Here is a 26,826-nt window from a genome sequence, read left to right on the forward strand (position 1 = left end):
GGGCAGCGTGCGCTGCCTTCCCACCTCTCTGCCTTCCAGCACCCATGCCACCTCCCACTGGCACTGCTCCAGGGGGCAGGTCCCAAGAGCTGGGCCAGCAGGTAGCGCTACCCTCCCCACCACAGACATACCCCTGTCTGTGGCAGAGCTCAGGCCCTGTCTCATCTCCCTGCGGTCCACTTCCAGGTGCTGCCCAGCCGGTTGCTGCCTGCTGCACCATCTCTCACTCTGCCCAACCCCGTCTGCTTCCCTCTGGCTGGATCAGAGCAGTGCAGAAGGAAAAAAAAACATGTCTGCTCACAGCACTGTTCCCTCTCAGGCACAATGGGATGGGGCTACATCTTCCTAGGACGGCTTCGTGAGCCTACATGCCTGGCTAGCCATCAGGCTGTGCCACCTGTGGTACTGCCCGGCAAGATCTCCCCAACGCTGTGTGCTCAGTGCCTCGTGCACATTGCCAGCCCACTACCGTGCCCAAAATAAAGAGGCTGGAGTCCACAGACTACGGGACTCCAGGCAGAGGGCAGTCCACCAGACCAGGGCATGTGTGTGCAGGAAGAGAGAGCTGGTCTCTGAGGTCAGTGACTCTAAGGAAAGCCCCCACCCTCCCTACTTCTGCCTGCAATCAAACGGGATGGGCTGCAGCCACCAACTGCTCCCCCAAGAAGGGACAAGCTCCAGGAAGGAAGGTCTCAGGGAACAGCAGGGGTGGAGAAGAAGGCCCCAGGTACAGAAATAAATCGATATATTAGTGTGTACAAAACATGCTGCTTCATCTGTACAGTGCCCCAGCCGGGCGCAGGCTCCCCACAGGGAGTTCACACATATATAAATAAGGCCCAGACAGCTGCAAACAGTATTTACAGCCCGCGGGGGGCTAGCGCCTGCTCCGGGGCCAGCCCCACCAAGACCAGCTGCTACACCCAGCCCGCGGGATCCTCCATCCCAGCCTGGACTGGCCAGGCTCATTTCAGGTCCACATCAAAGTCCAGCACCAGCAGCTTGGTCTCCTCTGTGCCATTGCGGCTGCCCACTGCACACACAAGCTTGGTGTTGGAGGCGCGGATGCGCCACACTACGCCCCCACTGCCCCCACTCTCCAGTGCAACCAGGTTGCGCACAAACTCGCCCGTCTTCAGGTCCCAGAGCTTGACGGTACCATCATCTGAGCTGGTCACCACAAACTTGGAGCTGAACTGTAGGCAGGTCACAGCACTCTGGTGCTTGCTGGGCCCTGGAAGCAGAGGGTACCTGTTAGTGCTCCTGTGCTCCCACCTCCAACCCCAGGCTCTTCAGCAGCACGCACTGCTGGGCAACATCTGCCCTGCCCCTGCCATGTCCGGCAGCTAGGAGCAACATGAACCCTCTCCAACAGCCCTAGTGAGGGGAGCTGTTCCATCCTCCCGCACTTACCCTGCAGTGTTTGCAGGCACTGGCCCGTCTTGATGTCCCAGATCTTGACTGTGGAGTCAGCATTGCCAGATACAAGGATGTTGTCACGTAACTCCATGCCACTTGTGAGCGACTGGTGCCCCATGAGGGTATGTAGGCAGTTTCCGCTCTCTACATCCCACACTCGAATTGATGTGTCCAGAGAGCCACTCACGATGTGTGTCCCATCAAACTGCCAAGAGAGGGAGACAGATAAGCACGGCCTGCCCAGAAAGAGGAGGAGTGTTCTTGGCAGTCTAGTGCCAGAGACTTGGGGCATGGCAGATTAAGTGATGTGCTCACATCCCCTTTGGCTGATCAGGGTACACATGTGTTTGGCACCATCTTCTCTCCAGGAAACAGACATGGGGTATGTGTTCCCATAGTGCATGTGTGTGTGTGTGGGTCAGGGTGGAGGGGCAGAGAGTGTCTCACCTGCAGGGAACAGACACGGCCTGTGTGTCCCTGTAGCATGTGCATGGGGTGGGGAGACAGCCTCTTACTTGCCAAAACAGGCAGGGCTCATGTCCCTGCAGCACATGAGCAGGAGGGAAGGGGGAGCCAGGGTATTACCTGCAAGGAGTAGACGCGGTTCGTGTGTCCCTGCAGTGTGTGAGTGCAGCTCTCGCTCTCGGGGTCCCACACTTTCACTGTGTAGTCATATGCACCGCTCACCACCTTGTGCCCGTCGTACTGCACACAGCGCACGGCAGCCACGTGCCCCATCAGCACATGCAGACATTGCCCAGTCTCGATGTCCCAGAGGCGCAGAGTGGCGTCCCGTGAGCCACTCACAACCCTGTAGGCAAGGGTGAGCTTGGAGCTTGATTATGTCGACTCTGGACGTCACTCATCTGAGATAACCCCAGACACACCAGCTTCCCCAAGGAGTAGCCCCAGCTCATCGTCCCCAGGGATACCTCTTACCACACGGCGTATTTCAGCTACAGATCAGCCCAAGCCCTGACCACCTCGGCACCTTCACCTGCCCTGTATCCCATGCCACAGATTGGCCCTGGCCCCTAATGCTTCTACAACTTCATCTGCCCCATTCCAGAGCCCAGCCCAGGCCCCGAACACCATCACACCCATACCTGTTCCCATGTAAGTGCATACAGCGCACTGTGGATGTGTGCCCATACAGAGTGTGCACGCATTCGCCTGTGTCTGCATTCCACACTTTGAGTGTCCGGTCCGTGGAGCCACTGATGACAATGCTGTCCCTCATCTGGGAAGACCACACACCCCCTGTGTGGCCAACCAGTGTCTGCACACACTGCAAAGAACAAGATGTGAGACACTGGTTTGGGAAAGGCTGAACAACACAGCAAAAAAGAAAAGCAAAGCATAGGACTTCCTCCGGGCAAGGGATCAGTAAGGCTCTTCAGGTCAGCAATCCACCTCCCTGCAGACAGACTCAGGCCCCCACCAGAGTCCTCTCTGTGATAATGATCACTTGCTGTTCTAAACCCAATTGAGTTTCTCGCCCTTCCTGGATCTCCAGGAAGGCGGTCTACACTTGTTGACTGCCAGTGAAAACACATGTGTGGCCAACTCTTGCTCATTTGTTACTGCACCAACAGACTTGTAGCTTAAGACAGCTCTTCCCACTGCTCCTGCAGCCACAGGATCTGTCAAATCCTCTCCCCAGTTACACTTTGCCAGAGAAAAGATAAACCCACCTAGAAGTCCACTATGCCTCTCACACCTCCACCCATTCCTGCAGCAATGCAGAGGATCAGCATGACTCCCGAGTGTGCCAGCGGAGCAGCCCTATGATGTTACTATGGACAACAGCTCACCTCCCCCGTGACAGCTGACCACACTTTGAGCGTATTGTCATCTGAGCCACTGACTATCCGGTTGCCACAGAACTGCAGGCAGGTAATGACATGGTCATCATGTCCCTTCAGCACCTGCATGGAGAACAACACGAGTAAGGAGGGAGGTGAGGGCAGCTCAGAGCACTGGAGCCTGTGGAACCTTGGGCCTCAAAAGCAGCCTTTGAGAATGGCAGGGAAGCAGTAAGTGCTGAGGGGAGGAAGAATAGATGGGTCCCTGTAACACCTGCCACCTCCCTGCTGCTTCTCTGCGGGGCAGCAGCTACAGCAGGAGCCAGGGGGGCATTTGGCGGCTTCTGCTGCGGGACAGTGGGCTACCTGGGGACTCCAGAACATGGATGGACCCTTGTGGCTATTAAGGCTGCACAAGCTATCGAGCTTAAGCTGACGTTCTGTCCTAGATCAAATACTGGTGGCCACCACTGAGAGCACATTTAGGACCTCAGCTCCATTTTCTACATGGTGGAAGGCAGGCAGTGCACAAACAGCTGTGCACCAGCTGCCACCTCCCGAACACGGTGATGTGCGAAGAGAGCAGCAAAGGTGGGCAATGACCAAGCAACATCTGCAGGCAGGCAGAGCTCAGGCAGGTTGGGCAGGATCCCAGGGAAGGAGGAGGCAGGTCAGACAGACCTGGCCAAGCCACAAGGAGGGGCAGCATGAGGGCAAGCAGCAGCTCGGTGTGAAAACAAACCCAGAGCTGCCCTTTGCAGGGAACGTATTAAACTTCCCCTCAGCCAGGGACAAGTACAGGGTGGACGTCCCTGCGGGTAGACATCCCTGCTGGCAGACATCCCTGCTGGCAGCGCCCTGAAGAGCTCTGCTCACGGCAGGCACAGAGACGAGGGTGTTGGGGGTCTCAGGAAAGGGCTGCCTGGTGCCAATTTGCTGCTGGGGGGTGCAGCCCCTGCAGCGACGGCACCATGCAGAGCACTGCTGCTCACCTTGGGTGCCACCGAGGCAGGGGCTTGGAGAAGGGGCTGGGAACACCGGGGACCCGGAAAAAGTCTCTGGAGGTGGAGAGCAGCAGGACTGAGACTGTTACCTGAGAGAAGGGGTGGCTGGGGCTCTGCTCTCCCTGCCTGCTGGACAGGGATGAGGGGCACGCAGGGACCTTGGCAGGGAGAGAACACCCAAGTGTTCTGGAGCCCTGTACCAGGGACAAGGCTTGGCTGAGCCCCAGAAGGGTTGTACCACTCCCTGGATGCCAAGGTTGGCTACAGCCCTGCCACAGGTGCTCAGAGAAAGGGTGAAGGAATGGAAACACCATTCTCTGGGGTCCAGGGTGACACTTTTTCTGCTGGCAGAACTGCAGCCCTGTACCACCCACTGTGGCAATCCCCACGATCAGCTGTGCTGCCAGCCAGAGCACATGGGAAAGCTCCAAGCAAGCTGTGCTGTGGATCTGCTCTCTACAAGCAGGGACAGGAGTTGCAGGAAGCTGGCAGGACCTACAGCTTCAAATGACCTTTAAATTCAAAAATTGCCAGGTGAATGCCTCTGGCCTGTGCCTCCCGAAGACAGGTCAGGTTTGTGAATCTTTTCCCGAGGCACTTAGAAAATTCTTAGTGTTGTTCTCATCCTATTGGTCATGGTCATTTCTCGGCTACTTCCTTGCTGTACCAGCTTCCTACACATCAAAGCTCTAGCATCTGGTTCTCAGCAAGGACTCCTGAAAGCACCCACCTTGGGGGCTTTAAGCTCCCCACTGCGCCAGTTCATGTCGATTTTGTGCTGCCGCATGAAGGCGAATTTCCAGGGGCTGTACATGAATCCAGGGCTCAGCAGGCGCCGCTTCCGCAAGTTCAAGGGCTCCTCAATGCCTGCAGGAGGAAAACACAGCGGATGCCTCACACTACACAGGTGGTCCATGCCCTCACCCTATTGGGGAGCTAAGATGATGCACATATGTGGGAGCTGTGGGCTACCCCACCACAGATCCCAGCCACAATATGCCACATGCCATATGAAGGAGGGGTCTTTACCTTCTTCACGGCATTTCTCTCTCCAAAGCAGGTTATCTTCAGCCAAGACCCTCCAGTAGCGACAGGTCTGGGCAGCACGGAGCAGGTCCCGAGGCTCCAGGAATGAGAGGACATAGAGTGCCAGCTGCAGGAGTGGAAGCCAAGTCACAGGGGCACAGTGGACTCCCATGGCTGGTAACTGCTGCCCAGCACCAGGGCCAGCCTGTCCCTTGCCTCAACTCACCTCCTTGGGCAGCAGGGAAATGAAGTCTCTCTGGAACTGGGGTTCAATGACCTGCATCATGTACTTGATTTGAGAAGGCTCGCAGCGGTCAATGAGCTCATCCAGAGCAAGCAGCTTCTCCGGGCCACTCCACCGCTGAGAAGAGGGACATCAGTCACGATGCCTGCACACATGGCAGGCTCTCACAGGCTCCCCTGTGGCTCTGTGCAGTGCCTATGCCCCCACCCCAACCCTAGCAGAGACACCAACCAGCACAGGCAAGACAGGCTAGCCGGACCTCTGGAGCAGGCCAGGGCTCTGCTACCTAGATCCCAAGATAGAGAGGAGCCACAGAGATGGGGTTGGGAGCTCCATGAGTCACATAAGATGGAACACAGGTGCTGTGTGATGGCAGACAAAGCAACACCACTCCAGGATGAAGGGAAGAAAGAGTGGGGCTAACGCCACTTCTGTGCTCCTTTACCTGAGGCAAAAACTCACTAGAAATCCACCGTGGGAACCAAACGCCTGCCTGTGGTGGGTTTCACACAGACAGAGTCCCTAGGGCTTGGCTCCCCCCCTGCCTGCCCATCAAACCCAAAGCTTCTCAGTGCCCTCTGAGGCAAGCCCTTTGGCAATGCTCCAGAGCCTACCTGGAAGGTGCGGAGCCAGTCCTGCAGCTCGGGAGGAGGGGCAACTGAGGGGATACGGCGGCGCCGTGCCTGGCCTGCTTTGGCGTTGCGCAGGTCCCCAAAGGTGGTGGTGGGACTGGGCATGCAGGGACCCAGTGTCCTGGACCGCAGCCGGGCAGAGACAAAAGCAAAGGTGAGACGTGCCAGTGCTACTCTGGGCCACACTGTGCAAACAGTTCTCGGAACAGAGGTCCCCATAAACCACCAGCTATGACCCTCCTACCAAGCTAACTCCCTTCCCCATCACTTCCACTGGGACCACAGCTACACACACATGCAGTCCCCTTAGCCCAGCCTGCTCTACAGAAGGACAGAAGCACAGACTGGTTGAGGCTGGAGGCACCTTCGGAGGCCACCTGGTCCAAACGCCTGCTAAAGCAGGGCGACCCAGATGGCTTTTCTGTCTCTCCAAGGATGGTGACTCCACAATCTCAGCAGGACACCTAGATGACTGAGGGATGGGACTGGTAGAAGGAGGTCTTCCCACCCCCCAGGTCAGCTCGTTGCTCAGCATGCAGAGCACCCATCTTACCTGCTGTACTCAGAGCCCTTGCACAGCTTTTTACCAGGGGAAAGGGCCCTGCCATCCAGGCCGTTCTCCGACTTCCGCTTCATCTGCGAGGAGAAGGCAAGTTAAAGTAGGCTGGAGCAGAGCCCTCTGCGCACATTCTGGGTCACTGATTTTCTGCCAAAAGTGACAGAGTAGGAGACCCAGCCTAGCAAGTCTTCCAAGCCCACGCTCACGTAGGGGACCTGCAGAGGGAAGCTGAAGGCCACCTCCAGTAGCCGACCCGGGCATCAGCTGCAGCCCTGCACTCAGGGCTGGCCAGGGCTTCTCACCACAGTGCCCACATCCCACAGAAACCTCCCTGAGGCCTTTGCCTGACCCCCCAGCAGACTCCTGCTGCCCCAATTCAGGCTCTGCACTCCAACGCAGGGACCCCAGTGCAGAGCAGGGTGGCTCCACTGGGGCCTGGCACGGCTAGGGACTGCCAGCAGCACTTGGACAGACTGGGACAGTGCCTCCTTCCGCCAGCCCTAACAGCCAGGCAGGCCGACAACTGCCAAGCACAATCTGCACCGTGGAGCTCCCAGACCAGCCAGCACCCAGTTGACAGCCCCGAGCTCCCCAGCTGGCCTGCAGCAGCCCAGCATGTCCTAGGGGTCTGCAGCAGCGACGACAGCCAGACAGACACCCCATACAGCAGCAGTTTGAAGTGCTACGGCAGGCCATGGCCCACTCTGGCACCACTGCCCCGGCAAGCAGTGGGTGCCCATAGGCTCCGAGGCCACCAGCTACCAGGTCGGGACCACGGGCAACGTGCCAGCGTCAGCTCCTGCCAGGGAGTCACCAACCGCATGGGCAGCCCTGTTCTTTGGGGTGAAGCCCTTGCCTGGGGCCGCACTCCCAGTGGGGTTACCTTGGGCCGCACGTGACGGAGGAGGCCACCATCCTCTGTCCGCTGCAGGTAGTCTATCCAGCGCTCTCCGATGGTGTAATAGAAGTAGACATTGCTGCCATCCTCCCCTTCCTCGCTGTAGCAGCTGCCCTCTTCCTCTTCTTCCTCCTCCTCCTCCTCCTCCTGCTCCCCGCAGACTGTAGAGCTGACTGGCTCCTGCGCCCGTTGCCCACTGGAGCCATCAGCCTCTGGTCCTGACCCTGGGCTCCCTTTCCCAGAGCGCTCCGGCTCCCAGGGGCCCAAAACATCCTCCTCCTCAGCCACCACCTACAACATAGGGAGAGGCAGGGTCAGGCCTGTCTGCTGCAGCTCTGCGCCCCAGCTCTCAGGGTGCCCTGGGGCCCGGGCTGGGGGACATGCTGGGGAGCTGAGGGGGCTGCCAGTGAGAGCAACAGCCCAAGGAATACAATGGCTTCCCTCTGCAGTAGAAAAGAGGGGGTGATGAGCTAAGCAGAGCCCGAGATGGGAAGAGGGGAGCAGATGACTGAGATAAGGTGCTCTCTGGGGTCAAGGGGCAGCTATGGCCAAGAATTATCTGGAGACAGGTCACTTCCCAGCCCCACAGGGAAGCACAGCTGCAATGTGACCAAATTACGTGGCAGCCGACAACTCTGTACCTGAGCAGAAAACACAAACACTGCAGGAGCATCAGTGCTGCTAAACAATACCAAACTCGCGAGCACCAGCTCCACCTCTGCAGAGCGAGCTGTCTCCTGGCCTGCAGCTGGGAACAGCCCTCTTCCGCCCTTCAGTTGTCAAAACAGGGAGCAGAGCTGCTGCACGCATGAGCTGCCATGCCTGGGCAGGACCCCAGCATCAGAAAGGAGGTGCATGCTGCATTTCAGCCTTCAGCACGGTGCAGAGGTCCCTTCGCCCTCCAGCCAATCTGACCAAGAGCAACAATTACTTGAGAGGTCGCAAGTAGTGTGTGCCCATCTAATGCCATCTGCACCCTTCCTCCCCAAAGCAGCACTGTGAGTAACACCACCACCACCAACAAAAAAAGCAGACGCATTCAGTAATTACTTGGCGGAAGCAGAACAACGCCCCTGTATCACATGGGAATGAGGAACTGTTTTCCAATACACCAATGAAACATCACGATCAGCAGCCCAGTATAATTTGTGCCTAAGAGTCCTAGAGAGTAGGGCAGGAGATCGCTGGCCCACAGCAATTATTTTTGGTAAATCTTGGAATACAGGAGAAACGGCAAAGACCAGGAGAGTGTGAAAGTTGTGCCAAAACTGAGGAAGGCAGTAGAAAAACGAGTCTTTACATAGCCTGACATCTGGCAACAGAGAGGCCAGTGCAGGATTCAACAAGTACAAGATAAATGACACGGACGTGCTTTGTACCAGCTGATGAGACTTTATGAAAATAGGTCTTTTTAAATAAAGTTGAGTTTATTCCTTGAAGTGTTACATTTGGTTAAAAAAAGCAATTACATAAATCACATTGATGAGACATACTCATAGACTTCTAAGCATTTGACCAGGGCACAGGCTTCTGATGAAAGCACTGGCAGGCCACAGCCTCTAAATGGTTTTTGGATGAGATGGCTTAGATCAAGAAAGAGCCAATGAACAGATCTCAAAACGTACCTGTTAATGGGAAACTGCAGATTTTCTGCTGATGGGCCTAGTGCAGACCCGTAAGGAGGGGGGTGTGTGTGTGGAAAACCACAGTAGTTTATATTTGTTTTATTCATGATATGGGAGTAGACAAAATCTTTTCTGATTACATTTTAAGACTGACACTTGTGTAGGTAGCAAGGACAGGACAGTCACACAGTGTGATCTGCATCACTGGGTAAGCTAGGCTCACACAAATTAAATGCATTTCAATACACCCAGAGGCAATGTTCTCCACCTAAAGACAGGGAGAGCAGGGCCACCTAGGCACCAGGGACTGTGCCTCCTATAAAGCAATAACAGAAAAAGATTGAGGGGTCACACTCAGCACAAGCTTCAGGCTAAAAAGTCTGAACAGCGAAGAAGTGCGAGCAGGAAAGCAGTACTACCCCTTGTGTTGTCCTATACACTCAAGTCCTGCAATGCCCAATCCACATTTTTAAACAGAATGCTTAAAACTTGGAAGATATTGCTCTATCTCCTCCCCCAAATGATTCAAAATCTGGAGAGAATATTTTGTAGAAGAAAAGAAATGGAGAGGTGGTTTGGTCACAACAGAAGAATACACCTGGGGAACGAGAAAATCCTGCTGCTTTATAGGGCTCCTACCAAGCACTGCAACGTTTATCGCAGTTAGGGCTGGGTTTATTTCCATTTAGAAAGCAGGCCTCAGCACACATGTGCTTAAGCACCTAGTGCTGGACAGATTGCCCAGATCAAAGGCAGATTGGTCATCTCTTCACACCACCCAGTTAGACTGGACCCTGTTTGGCAGGTGGGCTTGGAACAGGACTGGACTCTCAGGCAGAGAGGTGGTGGCCAGATGAGAAGACACAACACAAGAGCCCATCTGGACACACCTTTTCAGGAGGGAGCACTGAACCTGGGTTTCTCAAGCACTTCCTCTGGCATCTAGAATTGGGGGTCACATCTAGGTCTTGGATGATAACACACCCTGCGACAACGCTCCTGGGGCAGCAGGGGGGCAGGACAGTCACTGACATCTTCCAGGCAGTAAAACACCTTCCAACAACCATCCTCCCCTGCCCACACAGCACGCTCAAGCTTAGCAGGGCAGAGCTGCTCTTAGGTGAGTGAATTTCCTCAGCCCCAAGGACGGCACCACAGGAAGATGCACTGCTGAAGAAGTCCCCAGAGCTGAGCTGGGTGCGTGCCAGCCCAAGCAGGCAGCGTGCTGGCCGCCGCTCTCCGCAGACAAGGCGGATGACAGGGTAGAGAGCTTGGCAAGAGACAGGGACTCTGGCCTCCTCAGCTGTCGGTCCAGGGGAAGAATCTCTCTCCACACCCAGTTCTGGCCTCCAGCGATGAACAATTAGTGGAACTCAACAACTGTCTGCAGGAGACCTACAGATGGCTAGCTGCTCTGGGGCAGGGGAGGCAGCAGGAAGCCACGAGTGTCCTCTGGGGTCAAAGCATTTTTTCTATCAGGGATGTCGTGGCAGACACATCACAGCAGCCAGAGCAGCTCCCAGCAAGGCTCTGTACTCAGGGGCCACTGCAGCCTCTGGCAGGACACCACAAAGCCAGCTGGGCCTGGAGTATCTCAGCCTCCCTGACAGGATACTCCCCAAAGCCAGCTGCCAACTTACAGGGAGACTGCAGACAGACTGCTCAGCTGTTTGAAAGGGCGCAGCGTTCTTTGGGCCTCCCCATTCCAGTGCCCAAAACAGATATGACTCCTCCCCTGTAAACCTCCTTTGTCCCTCTACCAGCTACCACCTCTCCCACTGCAAGATCCCCCTCCCTAATTCCTGCACTGCTGGAGGGAGGATCACCTCCGTATCAGGTAGGCAGGGGAATCCTACCTTTTTTTTTCCTACCTGAGGCGCAGGAGCTTTACTGTCCCCCTGCAGACCAGGGCTCACCCTCGCAGCTTCCTCACTGCTTGGCCTCCTCCTGCAAGTCATCCGCTGACTGTTCAGCTCCAAGATGCGGGTGGTGATGCCTTTGACATGGAGAAGATCATCGAGTGAGTTGAAGCCCTTCAGTTCCTGTCAGGAGAGAAGTAAGATTCGATATGGAGCTGAGAAACCCAGGCACCAGCGTCAAAGCAGGACCAAGCTTACTCACACCCTCCTCAGACTGGCTCTCTTTCTCAGCCAGTCCAGACCTACCAGCTCGCATCTCACTTACAACCACCTGCTCCCTTTAGGCCTTCAGGGTAAAGAGGGTTGGGGTGCCACAGCAGGGTGATGCCTTTGTACTGCAAGTCCTTGCTACTGCTCCCATCCATGGTAAGGGATGCCTTATGCCCAAAACAGCCGTTCCCATGTAACCCCTCCTGTTTCCACAAACTTTTCCTGCCCTGAGTGACAACTGCAATGACTGCAAGGAATGGGCAACAGCACCAGAGCTGCTACTAACAAGGCGAGTAGTGGCCCAACAGCAAAGGCTAGAAGCTCAGAAAGGGGAATTGTGCCTTCCAGCTGACTAGTACCAAGACTGGGAGCGTTCCCTGGCCCACACAGTCAATCTCCCTTGTCTGCGGCTCCAGGGAATGGCAACAGCCCCTGCCTCCTGACAGGGCAGTGTCCATGACACGCGTGTCCATGTCCGTGTGCAAGGCACCCACCATCCTGCAAAACACCAGGTCAAGTGCTGCCCAGTCCTGCACTCAGAACCACGTGTTGCCACCGATCATACCTACACCCCACATGGACTGCAAGCGGCTTCTGCCACAGGCCTAAAGGGCCTAAGCCCAACTGGGGCGGCCTTGCTGTTACCAAGGGGGCAGGACTCCAGGGTTGAAAGCATCCACCCTTTCTGACTAACACAAACATCAGGGCCAAGACAAGGTTCCAACCATCCTTTCAAATCCATCATGCACCATTTTGAGGCACTTCTGCTGCTTCTCCCCTATAAATGGTTTTACCCAAAAGCACAGTTCTAGCGATGCACCCCACTTCTGTAAACCCATCCTCACCTGTTCTCACACCAGCAGTCCTTTTGTTTAAATGGCTCTTCCACCTCCCCAGTATTTACATTCCTGCTGTATTTATAGCTGGTGACCCTGCCCTCCTCAGCCTCCTCTTTTCCAGGCCAAAAAAAGTCAAGCTCTTCTAGTCTTGCCTTGTCAAGCCAGCCTCCCCTTCCCCCGATTTCTCCTGCCTCGCTCCTCTGCCCATTTCAACACGGATGCCGTATTCCAGCCGTGATCTTGCCAGTTCTTCATGGCATTCATTAATGGCAAAAGGGCGGCATTGATCTTCCCGTCCCTGCGAAAAAGTGCCATGGCAGATACGCTGAATATCACGCTTACCTTTTCTGTGGCTGTGTCACACTGGCAGCTCAGTCATCCCGTCAGTGACTACCACACGCAGGCTTTTCTCCTACTCTGTCATTTCCAAACGACAGAGCTGAACACTCAACCCCAGGGGAGCGGCAGGATTTCCAGCCCAGCGTGACCACACCAGACGGGCTTCTACCCCTTCCTGCTCCCGCCCGTTCCACCCAGGAACGCAGTTTTTTCCGCTCTCGGCACTCACCATCACCTGCCCCCAAAACTCTGCCCCAAACCCCAGAGCCAAGGGGATGGCGGAGCCGGGCCGGCCCGCCTGCGCGAGGGAAGACCTCTGCCCCCGGAGACCGCTGACCCGGCCAGCGCAGGGAGGCTGCCCCACTCCGCGGCTGCCTGCGGGCCTCGCCCGGCACACGGCGAGCCGGCAAAGCCTCCCTCGGCCCCGGTTCCAGCGGCGGCCCTCGCCCTAGGGAGCGGCCCCGCGGCCCGGGAGCGGCCCCGCCCGGGCGCGGCTGCGGACAGCGAGGAAAACCGGCGCTGCCTGCCCCCCGGCTCCCGGGGCCGCCGGGCCAGGGAGGCGGTCGGTTGCCCCGGGGCCGGGCCGCGCAGCCCAGGCCGTCCCCGGGCGGGGCGGCTTCGCCCGGCACCGGCACCTCCGTACCCGCTTCCCCGCGGCGGCAGCACGGCCGAGGCGCCCCGCTCCGCGCCCTGTGCTGTCCCCGCCGGCTCCAGCGGCCGCCCCCTCCCTACCTCCTGGGCCGGCTCCCCGCCGCCCACCCGCCCAGGCCCGGCCGCTCAGCAGCGGCGCCGGGCCGCCCCCGCCCCCGCCCGCCCGCACCTCTCTCTTCCGCACGATGCCGCGGGCGCGGCGGCGGCCGATGCCGCTGAGCGCGCCCTCGAGCTCGGCCACGCCGGCGCGGTTGATGTCCAGCTTCCCCCCGCCGGGGCCCGGGCCGCCCGGCCCCGACATCCCCCGGCAGGAAACGCCGCCGCCGCCGCGCAGGCCACGCGCGCACTGCGCAGGCGCCGCGACGCCCCGCCCCGCGCCCCGCCCACTCCCCTCCCCGGGACGCCAGAGCCGTGCGGAAAGAGCGGCTTTATTGGGAACTGCGCCTGCGCAGGGCGGAGACACGCCGCCCCGCCCTCAGCGGCGCTTGTAGAGGCAGGGCCGGAGGCGCAGGCCGGGCGCGGGGCGGCGGCGGCGGGGGGGGGCCGGTCTTGGCGAACTCCAGCAGGTGGAAGAAGGCGCTGGAGAGGTCCTGGGGCAGCACCGCCTCAGCGCCCGGAACCCCCCCCCCCCGCCACATCCCCAGTGGGCCCCGGCTGCCCCCTACCCCATCCCAGACCCCATCACCTCAGTCCCAGCAGGCCCCGGCTCCCCCAGACCCCAGCACCACAACCCCCCCTGTGCCCCGGGTACACCTAACCCCCACGCCACAACCCCCACGGGCCCCCTCCTCCCCCAGACGCCATTCCAGACCCCAGCACCACAGGCCCCCACAGGTCCCTCAGACCTCCTCCCAGACCTCAGCACCATAGCCCCTGCGTGCTCTGGGTCCCCCGCTACTCCCATTCACCATCACCGCCCCTGGGCCCATTCCCTGCCGGCACGAGGCTGGGCTCCAGCTCCCCCCTACAACCATACTCCGTCCCAGACCCCAGCACCACAGCCCCCAGGTCCCCCAAACCCCCATACGCTGTCGCCACCCCCAGGCCTGCTGCCCGCTGGCACCAGGCTGGGCCATGCTGCGCTGCCCTGCCCTGCTGCCAGAGCAGGAAGGCTGGTCTCTGGCTGCCGGTGCACCCAGCACTGGGCACATCTGAGGACACACCTTGGAGACGCTTTTGAAGCCCAGCTGAGCCATGGCATTCACGAAAGCTCGGGTGTCCTCGAAGCGGCTGGCCACCTCTGCCACCATCAGGGTTCCCCTGCGGAATGCCCTGGCCCTGAGTGGCAGCAGCACCTCCCTGGGTACGGCCCAGTGCCTCCGCCCCTCACTGCCAACCTGCGCCTCCCCACTCACCCCGATGCCTCCTGGCCCCCGCGCGCGTTTCTGCCTACCCCTGCTTCAGCACGCGGTTGGCCTCTTCCAGGATCTCCTGCAGGTTGGTGCCCATCAGCGCCAGGCAGAACACCGCAATGTCCACTGACTCGGCTGCCAAAGGCACCTGCCAGACACCAGCCGGGACGCCCGCCCCAGGAGGAGGAGGAGGAGGAGGATGGTGATGGTGATGGGGCAGCCCTTCCGTGCTTTGCCGCTTCCCAGGCTCTTGGATTCAACCCAGCATCTTCTCCGAGGAGCCTGCAGACGGGAGGTGCCCCAGTTTTCCGAACAGAGGTGTGCTCCTTCTTGCATACAGGACCCTCAGGATCCCTGATCACAACTCCTGTCCCCCCAACCCCTACCAACAGCCTGGGGAGTGGGGTGCATGCATTGTTACCGTGCCCTCCCCATGGAGCCGCCATCCCTCACCCCATCCCCTCTGTGCCGCCTGGCCCCCCTACCTTGGCCATGTCACAGACGGTGACCAGTGGGCTGAGAGCGACCAGGTCGAAGGAGTGCACCTTGTTCCTGACGCTGCTCGCAATCTTACAGTCACCGCACCCAAAGTCCGCCACCACCAGCGAGGCTGGCCTGGGGGGGGGGGAGTGGGGGCTCAGAACGCCCCTTCCCACTCCCCTAACCACCTCCACGGGTTCCCCGCGGCTCAGGGGCAGCCCTGGGCCTGGCACTCCCCGCTTCTGCCCGCTCACCGCCGGCGCAGGTAGCGGATGATGCGATTCACGGGGTTCTCCGGCCAGCGCCCCACTTGCTGAGCGAAGCCGCGGTGGTAGATCTCGAACGCTTCGGGGTCACTCTGGAAGAGCCGTGCCGCCTCCCGGCTGGTGGAGGTGTAGAGCTGCTGGTTGATGTACCGGAACCGGGCGGACAGCAGCCGCTCCTCCATCCGTGCCCGCAGGGCCGCTGACCGTCCCGCAGGCACCGCTTCCGGGCCGGGCGGTCCCGGGGCGCCCGGAACCTCTGCTGCCTGCCTGCCCGGGCCCTGCTCCCCTCCAGGCCCCGCCGGGAGCTCCTTCTTCTGCTGCCGCTTGCTCCTCCGCTGCCTCCTGCTCGGCCTCCGCGCCATCTCCCCGGCTGCAGCACCCATCCGCAGCGCCCCGGGCTCGGCGCTCCCCCGGCGCCGCTCCGCCGGCAGCTCGGCCGATGCGTCTGGGGCGGGGGGGGACCCAGAGGGAAGTCAGGGCGGCGGCGGGCGGCTGCCTGCCCCGCTCCTGGGACCTCCAGCAGGCCCGGCCTGCCCCGGGAGCCGGCCCCGTCGGGCGGGCGGCGGTACCTCTGTCCGGGCGCGGTCCGCTCCGCTGCGGCTCCCGCTCCGCCTGGGGCTCCCCGGAGCCCGCCGGGCGCCCCTCCGCCGCCGCAGCCCGGCGCCCGGCGGCCTGCCTCCGCTCCCCGGGCCGCTTCCGCGCCGGCTCGCCGTCCCGGCCGGCCTCGGCCGCGCAGTCCCCCGGCAGCCGCCGGCGCCGCTTCCCCGCCGCTGCCGCGAGGGCCTGTGGAGGGCGGGGGGCCGGTCACCTCCCACGCGCCCAGGCACCGGCCCGCCGAGGCCCCCCTGCGCGCACCCCTTACCGGCCGGCCCGGGCCCTCGGGGGCGCCGTGGGGCCCCGCCCGGGCCTGGGCCCGAGCGCTGCCCTCCGCCCCGTCGTTCCACTCCTCCTCTGCGAACATGGCCCGGCGGCCGCGGGGCCCACCTGGGCCGGGAACGGCGATCGCGGCCCGGCCCAGCCCTGCCGCCGTTACCCACGTGTGCCCCGCCGGGCTATCTGCGCGGAGGGCCCAGAGCGGCCCCGGCAGCACCTGCCGAAACACCGTCCCCCTGCGGACGGGAGGCCGAGCAGCCTGGCCGCGCGGGGCCGTGCCGCGGGCGCCCCGCCCCCAGTCCCGTTCGCCCCGCCCCCAGCCTGATTCCCCCCGCCCCAGCCCCTTCGCCCCGCCCCCGGCGCCGCGCGTCCCGCCCCTGCCCAGGTCTCCCCGCCCCCAGCCTGATTCGCCCCGCCCCTGGCGCCGTGCGCCCCGCCCCCCGCCACCGTCGCCCCGCCACCGTCGCCGTGCGCCCCGCCCCTATCCAGGTCGCCCCGCCCCAGCCTGATTCCCCCAGCCCCCTTCGCCCTGTCCCTGCCCGGCTCGCCCCGCCCCAGCTCGGTGCGCCCCGGCCGGCGCCCCCCGCCCTCTGCCCAGGCTGCGTGCCCGGTCTCGCCGCGCCCGGTGCCGCCCACGCTGCGGTCGGCCGCTGCCCGGTGCCCCGTGCCCGTGGCGCGCAGCCCGGAGCCGGTGCGGCGCGGTGGGTGACCGGCAGGGGGCGCTGGCGGCGGGCGGCCCGGGGCGGAGCCCACGCGCTGCCCCGCGCCCGCCGAGCCGCCGCCCTGCGCCGCCGCTGGAGCCGGTAAGGGCGGCCGGGCCGGGCCGGGCTAGGCCAGGCCGACTGCGGGTGGAGGCCGGGCCCGGGAGGGAGCTGGGCGGGGGGTGCGGATTGGCTCGGGCTGAGTCAGGCTGAGCCCGGGTCGGGGCCGGTCCGGGCTGGGGTTGGGGCGGGTGGGGGTCGGGGTGGGCTTGGGCGGGCTGCGACTGGTCTGGGGTGGACCCGGGCTGGGGCAGGCTGGGAGCAGGGGCAGGTTGAGGCCGGGCCGGGGCGGGGGGTGGGCAGGGGCCGGGCCGGGGCAGGAAACGGAAAAACGGGGGTCGCGGGGGCGGGGGGTGGTGCGGGCAGAGGTTGGCTGGTGGCAGCCGTCTCTGGGGCGGGCAGGGGCGAGGGGTCGGGGCCGGCTGAGGACGGGCAGGGACCCGCGGGGCCGCCCCCGGGGCTCCTGTGCCGGTGGCTGGCGGGGGGTCAGCGCCGCTGGGACGAGACAGGGCGGGCTGGGGCCCGCGGTTGGGTCGAGCCCTGGGGTCCGCAGGGCTGGGGCTGCGTGGGAAGGGGTTGGGGGGGCTGCAAGGAAGAGTGGGGTCCTTGCAGCTGGTCTCGGGGAAGGGTCTTGGGTCAGGGCTGACGGGGAACCGGGGGGGAGGGTGGCCTGGGTCCCCCATCACGGGGCCGCAGCCTGAGTGGTGGGGAAAGGGGCCACAGCGGGGCTCAGCAGGGCCGGCGGGGCTACTTGGCCATGGGGGAGTAGACGGCCCCTCGTTTCAGGCAGGGTAGGAGCCAGGGGAGGCCTGGCAGCCGGGCCAGGACCGAGGCAGGGGCTGGTGTGGTGACAGGTGGGGGACGCGGCTGGTGGAGGAGAGGTGGCGGTGACAGCGGGATGCAAGGCCCACGGGGCTGAGACGGGGATGGGGTGTCGCTGGGGTGCCCCTTCCCTAGTCCCATCCCAGGTGGATGGGTGAAAAATCCAGTCTGGGGGCAGCACCATCAGCCCTGGGGCTGGCAGGACCCGCAGGACATCGGGTCAGGGCCCGGCGCTGATGCTTGCATCAGCTGCTCCTTGCAGCTCGCGGGCAGGGCTGCTCTGTCCTCCGCAGCTGGTGAGCCGGGAGCGGGGCCGGCACTGCCCTGGAAGTGCCAGAGCCAATTCTGGTGCCTGTGAGGCCCCTTTGAGGTTCCAGGCCGTGAGGCCAGTCTCCTGCGTCCCTTGCCCCACGTAGCTGCCTGGAGCATGCGACATGAGCAGAGCGGCTGTCCTCGGGGGCCAGCTGCCAGGCGCAGGGAGCATGCCGGGGCCCGTCCTGCCTGCGCAGAGCGGGTGGGGGTCCCGCTGCAGCTGGGTGAGCGCCAGGCCCTGTGGGGGCCCCGAGGGGCGCTGGGTTTAAGCTCTCACGGGTGTACGTCGAGGCCATCGTGCTCAGCCTGTCCCTGCACCTGCACTGTGGGACTCGCTGCGGGCAGCCTCATGTCCCTGCTTGATGCCGTAGACCCCCAGACGAAAGTACCTGCCAGGCATGGCCCCACGCTGCTGGGGAGCTCAGGGCAGTGCATCCCTGAGTCTCTGTGGGGCTGCTGTTGTCAAGGGATTAAAAATGGAACGAGGACGCGTGCTCTTTGCCTGGCTCTGGGCTGGGGTGTCTGTTGATTAGAGTGGAGAGAGGGGGAGCTTGTGGGCCTTTGGGGTCCCAGTTTCTTGAGCGTGATGCTGTGCCAAGTTGAGCCAAGCCTGGGTCAGAGTTGGGGATCGGGAGGGTCTGTGGAGCTGTGGGATCCCATGCAGGGTGGTGCTGGACCTCCTCCAGCTCTGTTCCCCGACCCGCTCCCCTCCTGGGAGATGCGGGCACCCGGGCCTGGCTGGGCCTGCAGATAAGCCTGTGGATGCCAGATCTGCTTCCTGAAAACTGCTGCAGGCACCCGTGATGCTGGAGTCAGTTGTGAACTTCCCCTTCAGCTCTGAGTCCAGCTCTGTCCCCAGCCTTCGGCAGTCCCCACAGTTTTCCGCAGGGCTGCCAAGGAGGGGGACGCGAGGCTCCTGTCCTGGCTCCCCCCGGGAGATGCCCCAGCTGAGGGGCTGCCAGGAGCAGAGGGGCTGTGGGAGGCGATGTCCAGGTCCCAGGGCTGCGTGTGGGAAAGGGGGGCAGGGAGCCCCGCTCCACAGTGGGGCCCCGTGTCCTTACAACACCCCTCCCCACAGCAAGAGCCACGATGGACGACATCTTCACGCAGTGCCGGGAGGGCAACGCGGTGGCCGTGCGCCTCTGGTTGGACAACACTGAGAACGACCTCAACCAGGGGTGAGCAGGAGGGGACCTGGCCCGGGCTGGACCCACCGGGCTGCTGTCCCAAGCTCGGCCGCACCACAGGCCGAGGGTGCTGGACCGGGGCTGAGGGTGCTGGACCAGGGCCGGGGCTCGTTTCCGCTCTGCTCCGTGTCCTGGGGAGGGGGTGGGATTCGGCTCCTCCCCGCCGGGAGGAAGTTACCGCATCGCTGAGGCATGAGGGCCGCACATCCTCCAGCCGCTTCCTCGGCCGCCACTGCTCCCGGCCATGGGACGGGATGTGTCTTGGCCAGGGGTTGAGCTGGGGGTGCTGGGGAGAATCTCCCCGTCCCCAGGGTGGCTGGTGTGTCTGAGTGACCGCTCCCACTGTCCCCTCTGCTGGGAGCACTGCAGCTGACATGCGGGAGCATGGCCGGGGTCTAACAGGAGGGCTGGGAACTGCAGGGCACTCGTGCCTGGCCGACCCGTGCCCTGCCCCAAATCTCTCCTCCCCACAGCATGTTTCCTGCTCCGGGAGCTCCCGCAGGCCCTTGTGGTCTGACATGCTGCCCGCCTGCCTTTCAGGAGTGGTGTTCAGGCCAGGCACAACGTTTAGAGCAGACACTTCTATTGCCTGTGGGCAGGCACAGGCTTCTGCCTGCACACCAACCATCCCTTGTCAGGCCACGGCAGCATCTTCCCTGAACTCGTTCTGAACAAGGGGCCTTCCCTTGGCCATCTCTTTCAGTCCCTCCTGGGCGTCCCAGTCACACAGAGCTGTCCCTGTCCCACGGGTTGTGCCTGAGGGTCTGGGGGTCAGCTGGCACTCGCTGGGGCGTTTTGGTCCCAGGTGCCCGTGCTGGGGTACCCCCCGCCTGCGGGGCCGGCTGGCCTGCTGGCTGGCCTGCCTGTCCACAGGGGCGGTGCGGGGCAGGCGGGGGGCAGATGGGGGGCTGGAGGGGAGCCAGGGATGCAGTGGCCCCTGCCTGCCAGGCCCTAATCTCCTTTTAAGGCCTGGCTGGTCTCCTCCTCCCTTACTTGGCCAAGCACCGCCGGAGCCGAGGGGGGACGGGGGAGGGGGATCCGGCTCTTGCCAGCATCTCTGTGATTCAGCTGTGGAGATGGGATCTGGCCAAGGCCTCCGGGGCCCTTGTGGGGATGGGAGAGAGCAGGAGAGCCACTCAACCCGTCCCCTTCGCCACCGTGGCCTGCGGGGGGGCGCGCGGGGTGATACCTGCCTGGCTGCGGTGCTGTCAGCAGCATCCTGGCCATGCTCGGCCCTTCTCTCCCTGCCCGTGCCGAGGGAGGACACAGCGGGCAGGCTGCAGCCGATCAGCAGAGCTGTCCTTGCCGTCTCCACAGGGATGACCATGGCTTCAGCCCCTTGCACTGGGCCTGCCGCGAGGGCCGCTCCAATGTGGTCGACATGCTCATCATGCGGGGAGCACGCATCAATGTGATGAACCGCGGTGATGACACCCCGCTGCACCTGGCTGCCAGCCATGGCCACCGCGACATCGTGCAGAAGGTACTTGCCTCCCGCAGCCAGCAAGCACCCTGCCTGTGGCAAACTGAGCAGGACTCTGTGCAGCCCTCTGCCCTGTCCACCCAGGACTCGCTCCCCACTGTCACCTGCTGGCTTCCTTGCTATGAGCTTACTGCATCCCCACCTTGGCACCTCTGAGCACCTCCACCCACCCCACAAAAGCCCTGCATCCAGCCTCAGTCCCTTCCCAACAGCAGACCTTGGCAGCACCAAGGCAGCAAACATGCTGCTGGTGGCGCTCCTGCCCTCGCCTGGGTGGAAGGGGACCTGCTCAAGACTGATGGGGATTGTCCTCCTGCCCCCAGCTGATCCAGTTCAAAGCAGACATCAATGCAGTGAATGAGCATGGGAACACACCTCTGCACTACGCCTGCTTCTGGGGACATGACCAGGTGGCGGAGGTGAGTGGAAGCACTTGGACACAGGCAGGAGTCCAGGGTGAGGGAGGGGGCTGAGGGGAGCATGGGGAGGGAGAGGAGGGATGAGGCAGGAAGGCTGGGTGTGTATGGAGAGGCTGAGGACAGCAAACTCTGCAGATGCGTGCTTTCTTCTCCCTCAGGACCTGGTGGGCAATGGGGCCTTGGTCAGCATTGCTAACAAATATGGCGAGACACCCATTGACAAAGCCAAGACACCACTGCGAGAGGTCTTGAAAGGTAATAGGTTCTCATCCTGACCCCACGACCTGCCTCTGGGTCCTGCTACAGCTCCTGCGCTCAGCATCAACAAGCTCTCTGCTTGTGCTGCCCAACTCCTTGTCCCTCTCCAGAGCGTGCTGAGAAGCTGGGCCAGAGCCTCACCAAGATCCCCTACAAGGATACCTTCTGGAAGGGCACGACCCGCACGCGTCCCAGTAAGGACAGAGCCTTCCCTCACAGGGCACGCCATTGCAGGGGAGAGCACAGCTCTCCTGTGCAGTAGGGCAGGCACCCCACTGGCACTGCCTCCCTCTGTGGTCCCAGGCGGACCTCAGGAGGAAGGCCCATGCAGCCACAGGCTGCATCTCCTCCTTTTCTTACAGGAAACGGGACTCTTAACAAACTTGCTGGAATAGACTTCAAACAGCTGAGCTTGAGCCAAAAACTCAATGAGAACCAGTCAGGAGAGGTACGTAGGCCTGTTGTCCCCTGGGACAGGGTAGCTGCACCCGTGCAGACCACTGCTCTCTCTGCTGGCTGTGGAGTGCAGAACTGGGGCACAACAGCCTGGTGGGTTTCCACATCCGGGCGTGTGGCTCTCACTCTTTGTCGCAGTCGCTCTGTGTCGCTGTGGACCTCTCGGTCCTCTGGGCTCCGCTGGCCCCACAGCCCTGCGCAAGGGGCTGGGAGGTGCTTGGGGACCGTGTGGCCCTCCCGCAGTGACTGTCTCCACCTGTCTCCCTGCAGTTGTGGAAAGGGCGCTGGCAAGGCAATGACATCGTCATCAAAATGCTAAAAATCCGGGACTGGACAACTCGGAAGAGCCGAGACTTCAATGAGGAATACCCAAAGCTGCGGTGAGTGCCAACATCCTTCCCCAAGGCAGCTGTGGCTCTCGAGGGCAGGCGTTACCTCCAGCCGAGTACGAGACAGGTCTGTAGGGTTGGGTGGGAGCGCTCTGGAGCGGTGCCCAGAGGATGCGAGAAGGCCCTGGGAGGACGGTGCAGCGGCACCGGTGCAAAGGGTGGGGGGCGATGAGGGGGCGTGGGCAGCACCCACTGTTCTCAGGGCCGTCACTTCTCTTGCAGGATCTTTTCTCACCCCAACGTGCTACCGGTGCTGGGTGCCTGCCAGTCCCCCCCCGCGCCCCACCCCATTGTCATCAGCCACTGGATGCCCTATGGCTCCCTCTACAACGTGTTACATGAGGGGACAAGTGAGTGCCGATGGGGGTGACAGAGCCGGGGCAGAGGCTAGTCTCCCCATCCTCCAGAAATTGTTTCTCCATGTGTTTGGGGGGTGGCAGGGGGCCCCCCCAGCTGCAACACCAGGGTGGGCCCAGGGCAAGCTCGGTCTCCAGCCCGCATGCCTTCCCCACATCCCGTGTGCGGCGTGGCCGCCAACATCACCCCCCTTCCCACACACACCGCAAGTGACGTGGCACCCCCCCTGCTGTCACTCACGCTCATGCCGCCTCCCTCCCTGCAGACTTCGTGGTGGACCAGATGCAGGCGGTGAAATTCGCCTTTGACATTGCACGGGGCATGGCCTTCCTGCACACATTGGAGCCCCTCATTCCACGCCACCACCTCAACAGCCGCAGCATCATGGTGAGTGTCAGCATCGCGTGGCCCAGCCCTTCCTCCTGCAGACCGGGGCAGGGCAGGCTCCCCTCTGACCACCCCTCTCTCCCCAGATCGACGAAGATATGACAGCACGGATCAGCATGGCTGACGTGAAGTTCTCCTTCCAGTGCCCAGGGAGGATGTACGCACCAGCCTGGGTAGCACCAGAAGGTGAGTGCCTGGTAGCCAGGCCCCCCCCCTGCTGCTTGGCCCCTTCCTCCCCCTCAGCCCCATTCAGCCCCCTGTGCTGGATTCCCTACAGCCTTGCAGAAGAAGCCGGAGGAAATTAACAGGCGCTCAGCTGACATGTGGAGCTTCGCAGTGCTGCTGTGGGAGCTGGTGACCCGTGAGGTGCCGTTTGCAGACTTGTCCAACATGGAGATAGGCATGAAGGTGAGGAGAGGGCTGGGCAAAGTGCACCACTCCAGATCAGCCAGGGCAGAATGGGGCCTAAGCAGGCAGCGGGGAGGCAAGGCAAGGCCCCCACCGAAGGAGAGCCCACCCCCACTCCTCCCAGAGGTATGATGGGCTCTGCCTCTCCGATGCAGGGCTGGGCTCACGTTTCTGATCCTGCCCTGCTCTCCCGTGCTCCCAGGTGGCCCTGGAGGGGCTACGTCCAACCATCCCACCCGGCATATCCCCCCACATCTGCAAGCTGATGAAGATCTGCATGAACGAGGACCCAGCCAAGCGCCCCAAGTTTGACATGATCGTGCCCATCCTGGAGAAGATGCAGGAGAAGTAGGGAGGGAGGTGCCTCCCAGCCACCCGACGCTGCCGTGCTCCCCTCCCCGCCACCCCCCAAGTGCCTTCTTTAACCCCAGAGCCAAGGGGGAGCAGGGAATGCCCCCTCACCCTGAGCCAGCCATGGACACACGGTACAGACAACGCTGCCTTCTCTGGAGCTGCTCTGCAGGCTTCAGACACTGTAGCACCAAATCTATGTCAGCACCTCCATCCTCCCTGGTGGCTGCGGGCAGAGACTGAGCAGGAGGCCTGGCCCACAACACCGAGCATGGCTTGGGCTCTGCTACCTGCGAGGCTGGGACGGGTCTGTGGAGCCACCCCGGCCCCCTCATCCCCAGGCCCAGAGCAGCTCACCCACTTAACAGTTTCATGTTAGGCAACGCCCAGTCCTGGTGCTCTTCCCTACTAAGGACAGTGGGGTGAAAATTGCCTGTTGCGCCCAGCACCACCCCAGCTTCGCGCTTCACTCTTTATCGTTTCCATCCAGGCCATGTGGAAAAGCCGCCAGCATCTGAAATAAACATTTGTTATGAAAACTGGCTGCTGGTGGAGAGGCACATACGTGCACAGGGTGTTGTCCACAGAAAGGGGGCGAGGCTGATGCAGGGGCTGCCCAACAGACCGCAGAGTCCTAGGCTCTGGATCTGTACCTGTACCAAGCCTCCAGTGACTAGAGCAAGGAAAAACAGGTGGGTTAACGGCACCCTCCTCTCCTGAGAGAAGGGCCTGGCCCTGTCTACGGGGCTGTCGATGCAGGCCCCAGAGCATTCCTCTTGAGAGATAACAGGTATGCTTGGAGGACAAAGAGAAGAAGAGTTGTGGGCAGTCCAACTCCCACTACACCCTTTCCTTCAGCTTCTTGGGGCAGGGCTAAGCCTTCCTGGGAACGGCAGACAGTGCAACTAGAATCCACCAGTTACAAGCCCTACAACCAACCTCTCTCTCTGCGCTGGCCTTTGAAAGGCACGGGACCAGCTTTTGTTAGCGTAGTGAGAACAGAGGCCCTAGCAGGCCAGCTTGTGTGCTGTTTTACTTGTAGGCAGGGCATTAGCGCACAGGCAGGAGACAAGATGCCCTTCCACAAAAAAAACTACCCAGCTGTTTAATGGCACAGAAGCGACCCTAAAAAAGTTCCCAGTGACAATCCCTCAGTCTTTATGTGAAGTAATGTGGCTTTTTCACATTGATGCCATATTCTGCAAGTGCTGGTGTCAGGTCTTCCATGGTCAGCGTGTACTTCTTATCCTGAAGGGACAAGGAGTAGTGTCAGTCACAGCAAGGACGAGCTAAGCTGCCAGGCATTCCTCAAAACCTTGGGGGTTTAAGGATTTTTCCCCTACAAGCTGTGGTGACCCATATGTGCACAACTCCCAGAAGCAGCTGCAGGCCAGTGTTTGGGGCATTAACCAGCTCTTAGGTACCGCACATTTCGTTTGCTCTGTGCCCACAGCTGCTCAAGGGACAGAAAGACGTTGAGCATTACTCAGTGCTATAAAGATAAATAACATCACCCTCACGAGGCCCCCGAACCACAAACGGATGATGACTGGGAGAATTCCCAGAAACTACCGCTACACGCTCACTCCCCGTTTATGCTCTTCCCCAAGCATCAGAGTTTTGGTCGCTGTCAGAGGGAGGACGCAGGGCTAGATGGCCCTCCGTCTGATGACGTGCAGCTACTCACGCGTTCCTGTGAAGCCATCAAAGCAACATTCCACAAACTGTGCTGCCCACCTCATTTTCTCACCAGTGCCCCTTTTCCACCAGTGGAGCCCTTGCTTATTAGTAAGCATGTTGACCCTTCAGGAGCATGACACATTCAAAACCTTCTACATTCCACATCCCTGCATTCAATTAGCTAATTAGTAATTAACTCTAACAGGTGGCCAGTTTAGCTTGCTACAGCCCCTGGAGAGGACGTTTCCCCTCATCCGAGCAGCCATTCTGTCCTTCTCTCACCTTGCTCTTATTGCGGGAGCTGCCCGAGGCTGTTCCCTTCATCTTGCAGTGCTGCAGCGCATCGTTGGCAATGTCAGAAATAAACTTCTGTGCGGCCAGAGAGATCAAACGAATGCTGCCCAGCAGAGAAAGAGAAGGGATAATTTCAGACAGACAGCACAGAGCATTCCTGGGATTAAGGAATTTCAGGTGTGGGGGTAAGGGGGAGCATCCCAGCTATCAAACCCCATCGAAGGCCCTCGAGGCTGCGCTCTGCCACTTACATGCGTGGATCAGAGGCCTCGAATCCCGCTCTGTTGAGGTAATAGCCCGTGACAGCATCGGGGATCTGTACAGGAGAAAAGTTGGAGGAACTCCACTCCCTGTGGCAGCCCGTCACCTGCGTGCCGCCTGCCCCCAGCGCCTCCCGTGTACCGTGGGCGTGTAATCCTCCAGCTGCATGAGGAAGTCCACCAGCGGCGTCGTAGAGACCACCGGCTTCACGTCCCCATTGGCCGCGCTGGGTGGCACGTAGACCCCGTTGGACATAGCCCCCTCCGGGGGAGCTGCAGCCACCGCTGCGGAGACAGGCACTGCGGGCACAGGGCACTCAGCGGGCAGCTCTCCTCGGGGGCAGCCGCGGCCCTACCCGGCGCCCCCCCCCCCCCCAGGAGCCCCGCGGTCACAGGGCCCCGCACCCCGCAGGCACCCACGGGCTACGCGGACGGACAGGCTCGGTGCCCGAGCTCGGGGCACGCTCACGGGCCGCGCCCCGCCCCCCCCGCAGGAACCCCCATGTGCCTAGCCCCTGTCCTCGGGGGCCCCCCACACCCCCGTTCCCGGGTCCCCGCTCTCCTCCCTCCCGTAGCCCCCCCGGCGCTCCCCCGGCTCCGAGCGCCCCGTACCCCAGCCCTTCCGCCCACCCCCCCCCCCCGCGCTCACCGGGGCCCCTGCCGCCAGCCGCGCCGCCCTCGGCTCCCCGCGCCGCGCCGCCCACCGCGCCCGGGGCCGCCCCGGGAACGCCGCTGCCGACGGCGGCCGGGCTGGGCTTGTTGTCGGCGGCGGGGACGGGCGCGGGCGGCGCCGGGGCGGCCGGGGCCGCGGCCGCGGGGTCGGCCTCGGCACTGCCGCTCATCGCCCGCCGCCGCGCGACA

General features: G+C 62.0%; 3 protein-coding genes across 13 annotated transcripts; 1 reads left to right on the plus strand and 2 right to left on the minus strand.

Annotated features, from left to right (window-relative positions):
• Window positions 1–728: 728 nt before the first annotated feature.
• On the minus strand, window positions 729–16,478 carry RRP8 (ribosomal RNA processing 8). 7 transcript variants are annotated; one of them, XM_030042271.2, is made up of 18 exons: window positions 16,131–16,478; window positions 15,838–16,051; window positions 15,257–15,713; window positions 15,008–15,137; window positions 14,564–14,670; window positions 14,334–14,430; window positions 11,129–11,254; window positions 7,573–7,878; window positions 6,684–6,766; window positions 6,113–6,251; window positions 5,481–5,615; window positions 5,258–5,381; window positions 4,959–5,095; window positions 3,234–3,347; window positions 2,526–2,707; window positions 2,005–2,230; window positions 1,414–1,624; window positions 729–1,234 (listed from the first exon to the last, which is right to left on the minus strand). In XM_030042271.2, the coding sequence occupies exons 1-18, from the start codon at window positions 16,227–16,229 to the stop codon at window positions 966–968; spliced, it is 3,156 nt and encodes a 1,051-aa protein (XP_029898131.1). In that variant the 5' UTR covers window positions 16,230–16,478; the 3' UTR covers window positions 729–965. The 7 variants fall into 7 exon arrangements, with proteins under 7 accessions (XP_029898131.1, XP_029898130.1, XP_040974326.1 ...); XM_030042270.2 differs by having other exon boundaries at window positions 11,084–11,254; XM_041118392.1 differs by lacking the exon at window positions 14,334–14,430 and having other exon boundaries at window positions 14,564–14,848.
• On the plus strand, window positions 14,755–24,273 carry ILK (integrin linked kinase). 4 transcript variants are annotated; one of them, XM_030042279.2, is made up of 13 exons: window positions 14,755–14,840; window positions 19,115–19,214; window positions 20,541–20,706; window positions 21,030–21,125; window positions 21,284–21,380; window positions 21,494–21,577; window positions 21,746–21,831; window positions 22,110–22,219; window positions 22,451–22,578; window positions 22,851–22,972; window positions 23,059–23,158; window positions 23,250–23,380; window positions 23,583–24,273. In XM_030042279.2, exons 2-13 carry the CDS (start codon window positions 19,126–19,128, stop codon window positions 23,730–23,732), a joined length of 1,359 nt encoding a protein of 452 aa, XP_029898139.1. In that variant the 5' UTR covers window positions 14,755–14,840; window positions 19,115–19,125; the 3' UTR covers window positions 23,733–24,273. The 4 variants fall into 4 exon arrangements, with proteins under 4 accessions (XP_029898139.1, XP_029898138.1, XP_040974329.1 ...); XM_030042278.1 differs by lacking the exon at window positions 14,755–14,840 and adding an exon at window positions 16,885–16,944; XM_041118395.1 differs by lacking the exon at window positions 14,755–14,840 and adding an exon at window positions 17,003–17,024.
• Window positions 24,274–24,810: 537 nt separating this feature from the next.
• TAF10 (TATA-box binding protein associated factor 10) lies at window positions 24,811–26,826 on the minus strand. Of its 2 annotated transcripts, none has more exons than XM_030042280.2 (5): window positions 26,615–26,826; window positions 26,108–26,265; window positions 25,957–26,021; window positions 25,694–25,808; window positions 24,811–24,979 (listed from the first exon to the last, which is right to left on the minus strand). In XM_030042280.2, exons 1-5 carry the CDS (start codon window positions 26,805–26,807, stop codon window positions 24,890–24,892), a joined length of 621 nt encoding a protein of 206 aa, XP_029898140.1. In that variant the 5' UTR covers window positions 26,808–26,826; the 3' UTR covers window positions 24,811–24,889. The 2 variants fall into 2 exon arrangements, with proteins under 2 accessions (XP_029898140.1, XP_040974330.1); XM_041118396.1 differs by lacking the exon at window positions 24,811–24,979 and adding an exon at window positions 24,986–25,424.

This window comes from Aquila chrysaetos, chromosome 19 (genome assembly GCF_900496995.4).
Source record: "Aquila chrysaetos chrysaetos chromosome 19, bAquChr1.4, whole genome shotgun sequence".
In the NCBI taxonomy this organism is placed as follows: domain Eukaryota; kingdom Metazoa; phylum Chordata; class Aves; order Accipitriformes; family Accipitridae; genus Aquila; species Aquila chrysaetos.

What these genes read in the sequence shown, in the direction of transcription:
- RRP8 (XM_041118391.1), bottom strand. Translation starts at nt 16,229, where the DNA reads ATGTTCGCAGAGGAGGAGTGGAACGACGGGGCGGAGGGCAGCGCTCGG. An exon ending in GGGAGCTTAAAGCCCCCAAG is followed by an intron (nt 3,348 to 4,958) that starts GTGGGTGCTTTC and finishes TTCTCCATGCAG; the next exon opens with GTGCTGAAGGGACATGATGA. An exon ending in ATGCACTTACATGGGAACAG is followed by an intron (nt 2,231 to 2,525) that starts GTATGGGTGTGA and finishes CCTTGCCTACAG; the next exon opens with GGTTGTGAGTGGCTCACGGG.
- ILK (XM_030042279.2), top strand. Translation starts at nt 19,126, where the DNA reads ATGGACGACATCTTCACGCAGTGCCGGGAGGGCAACGCGGTGGCCGTG. An exon ending in GAGAACGACCTCAACCAGGG is followed by an intron (nt 19,215 to 20,540) that starts GTGAGCAGGAGG and finishes CCGTCTCCACAG; the next exon opens with GGATGACCATGGCTTCAGCC. An exon ending in AGCCTGGGTAGCACCAGAAG is followed by an intron (nt 23,159 to 23,249) that starts GTGAGTGCCTGG and finishes GATTCCCTACAG; the next exon opens with CCTTGCAGAAGAAGCCGGAG.
- TAF10 (XM_030042280.2), bottom strand. Translation starts at nt 26,807, where the DNA reads ATGAGCGGCAGTGCCGAGGCCGACCCCGCGGCCGCGGCCCCGGCCGCC. An exon ending in GGCTGGCGGCAGGGGCCCCG is followed by an intron (nt 26,266 to 26,614) that starts GTGAGCGCGGGG and finishes CTGTGCCCGCAG; the next exon opens with TGCCTGTCTCCGCAGCGGTG. An exon ending in GCTCCCGCAATAAGAGCAAG is followed by an intron (nt 24,980 to 25,693) that starts GTGAGAGAAGGA and finishes TTGTCCCTTCAG; the next exon opens with GATAAGAAGTACACGCTGAC.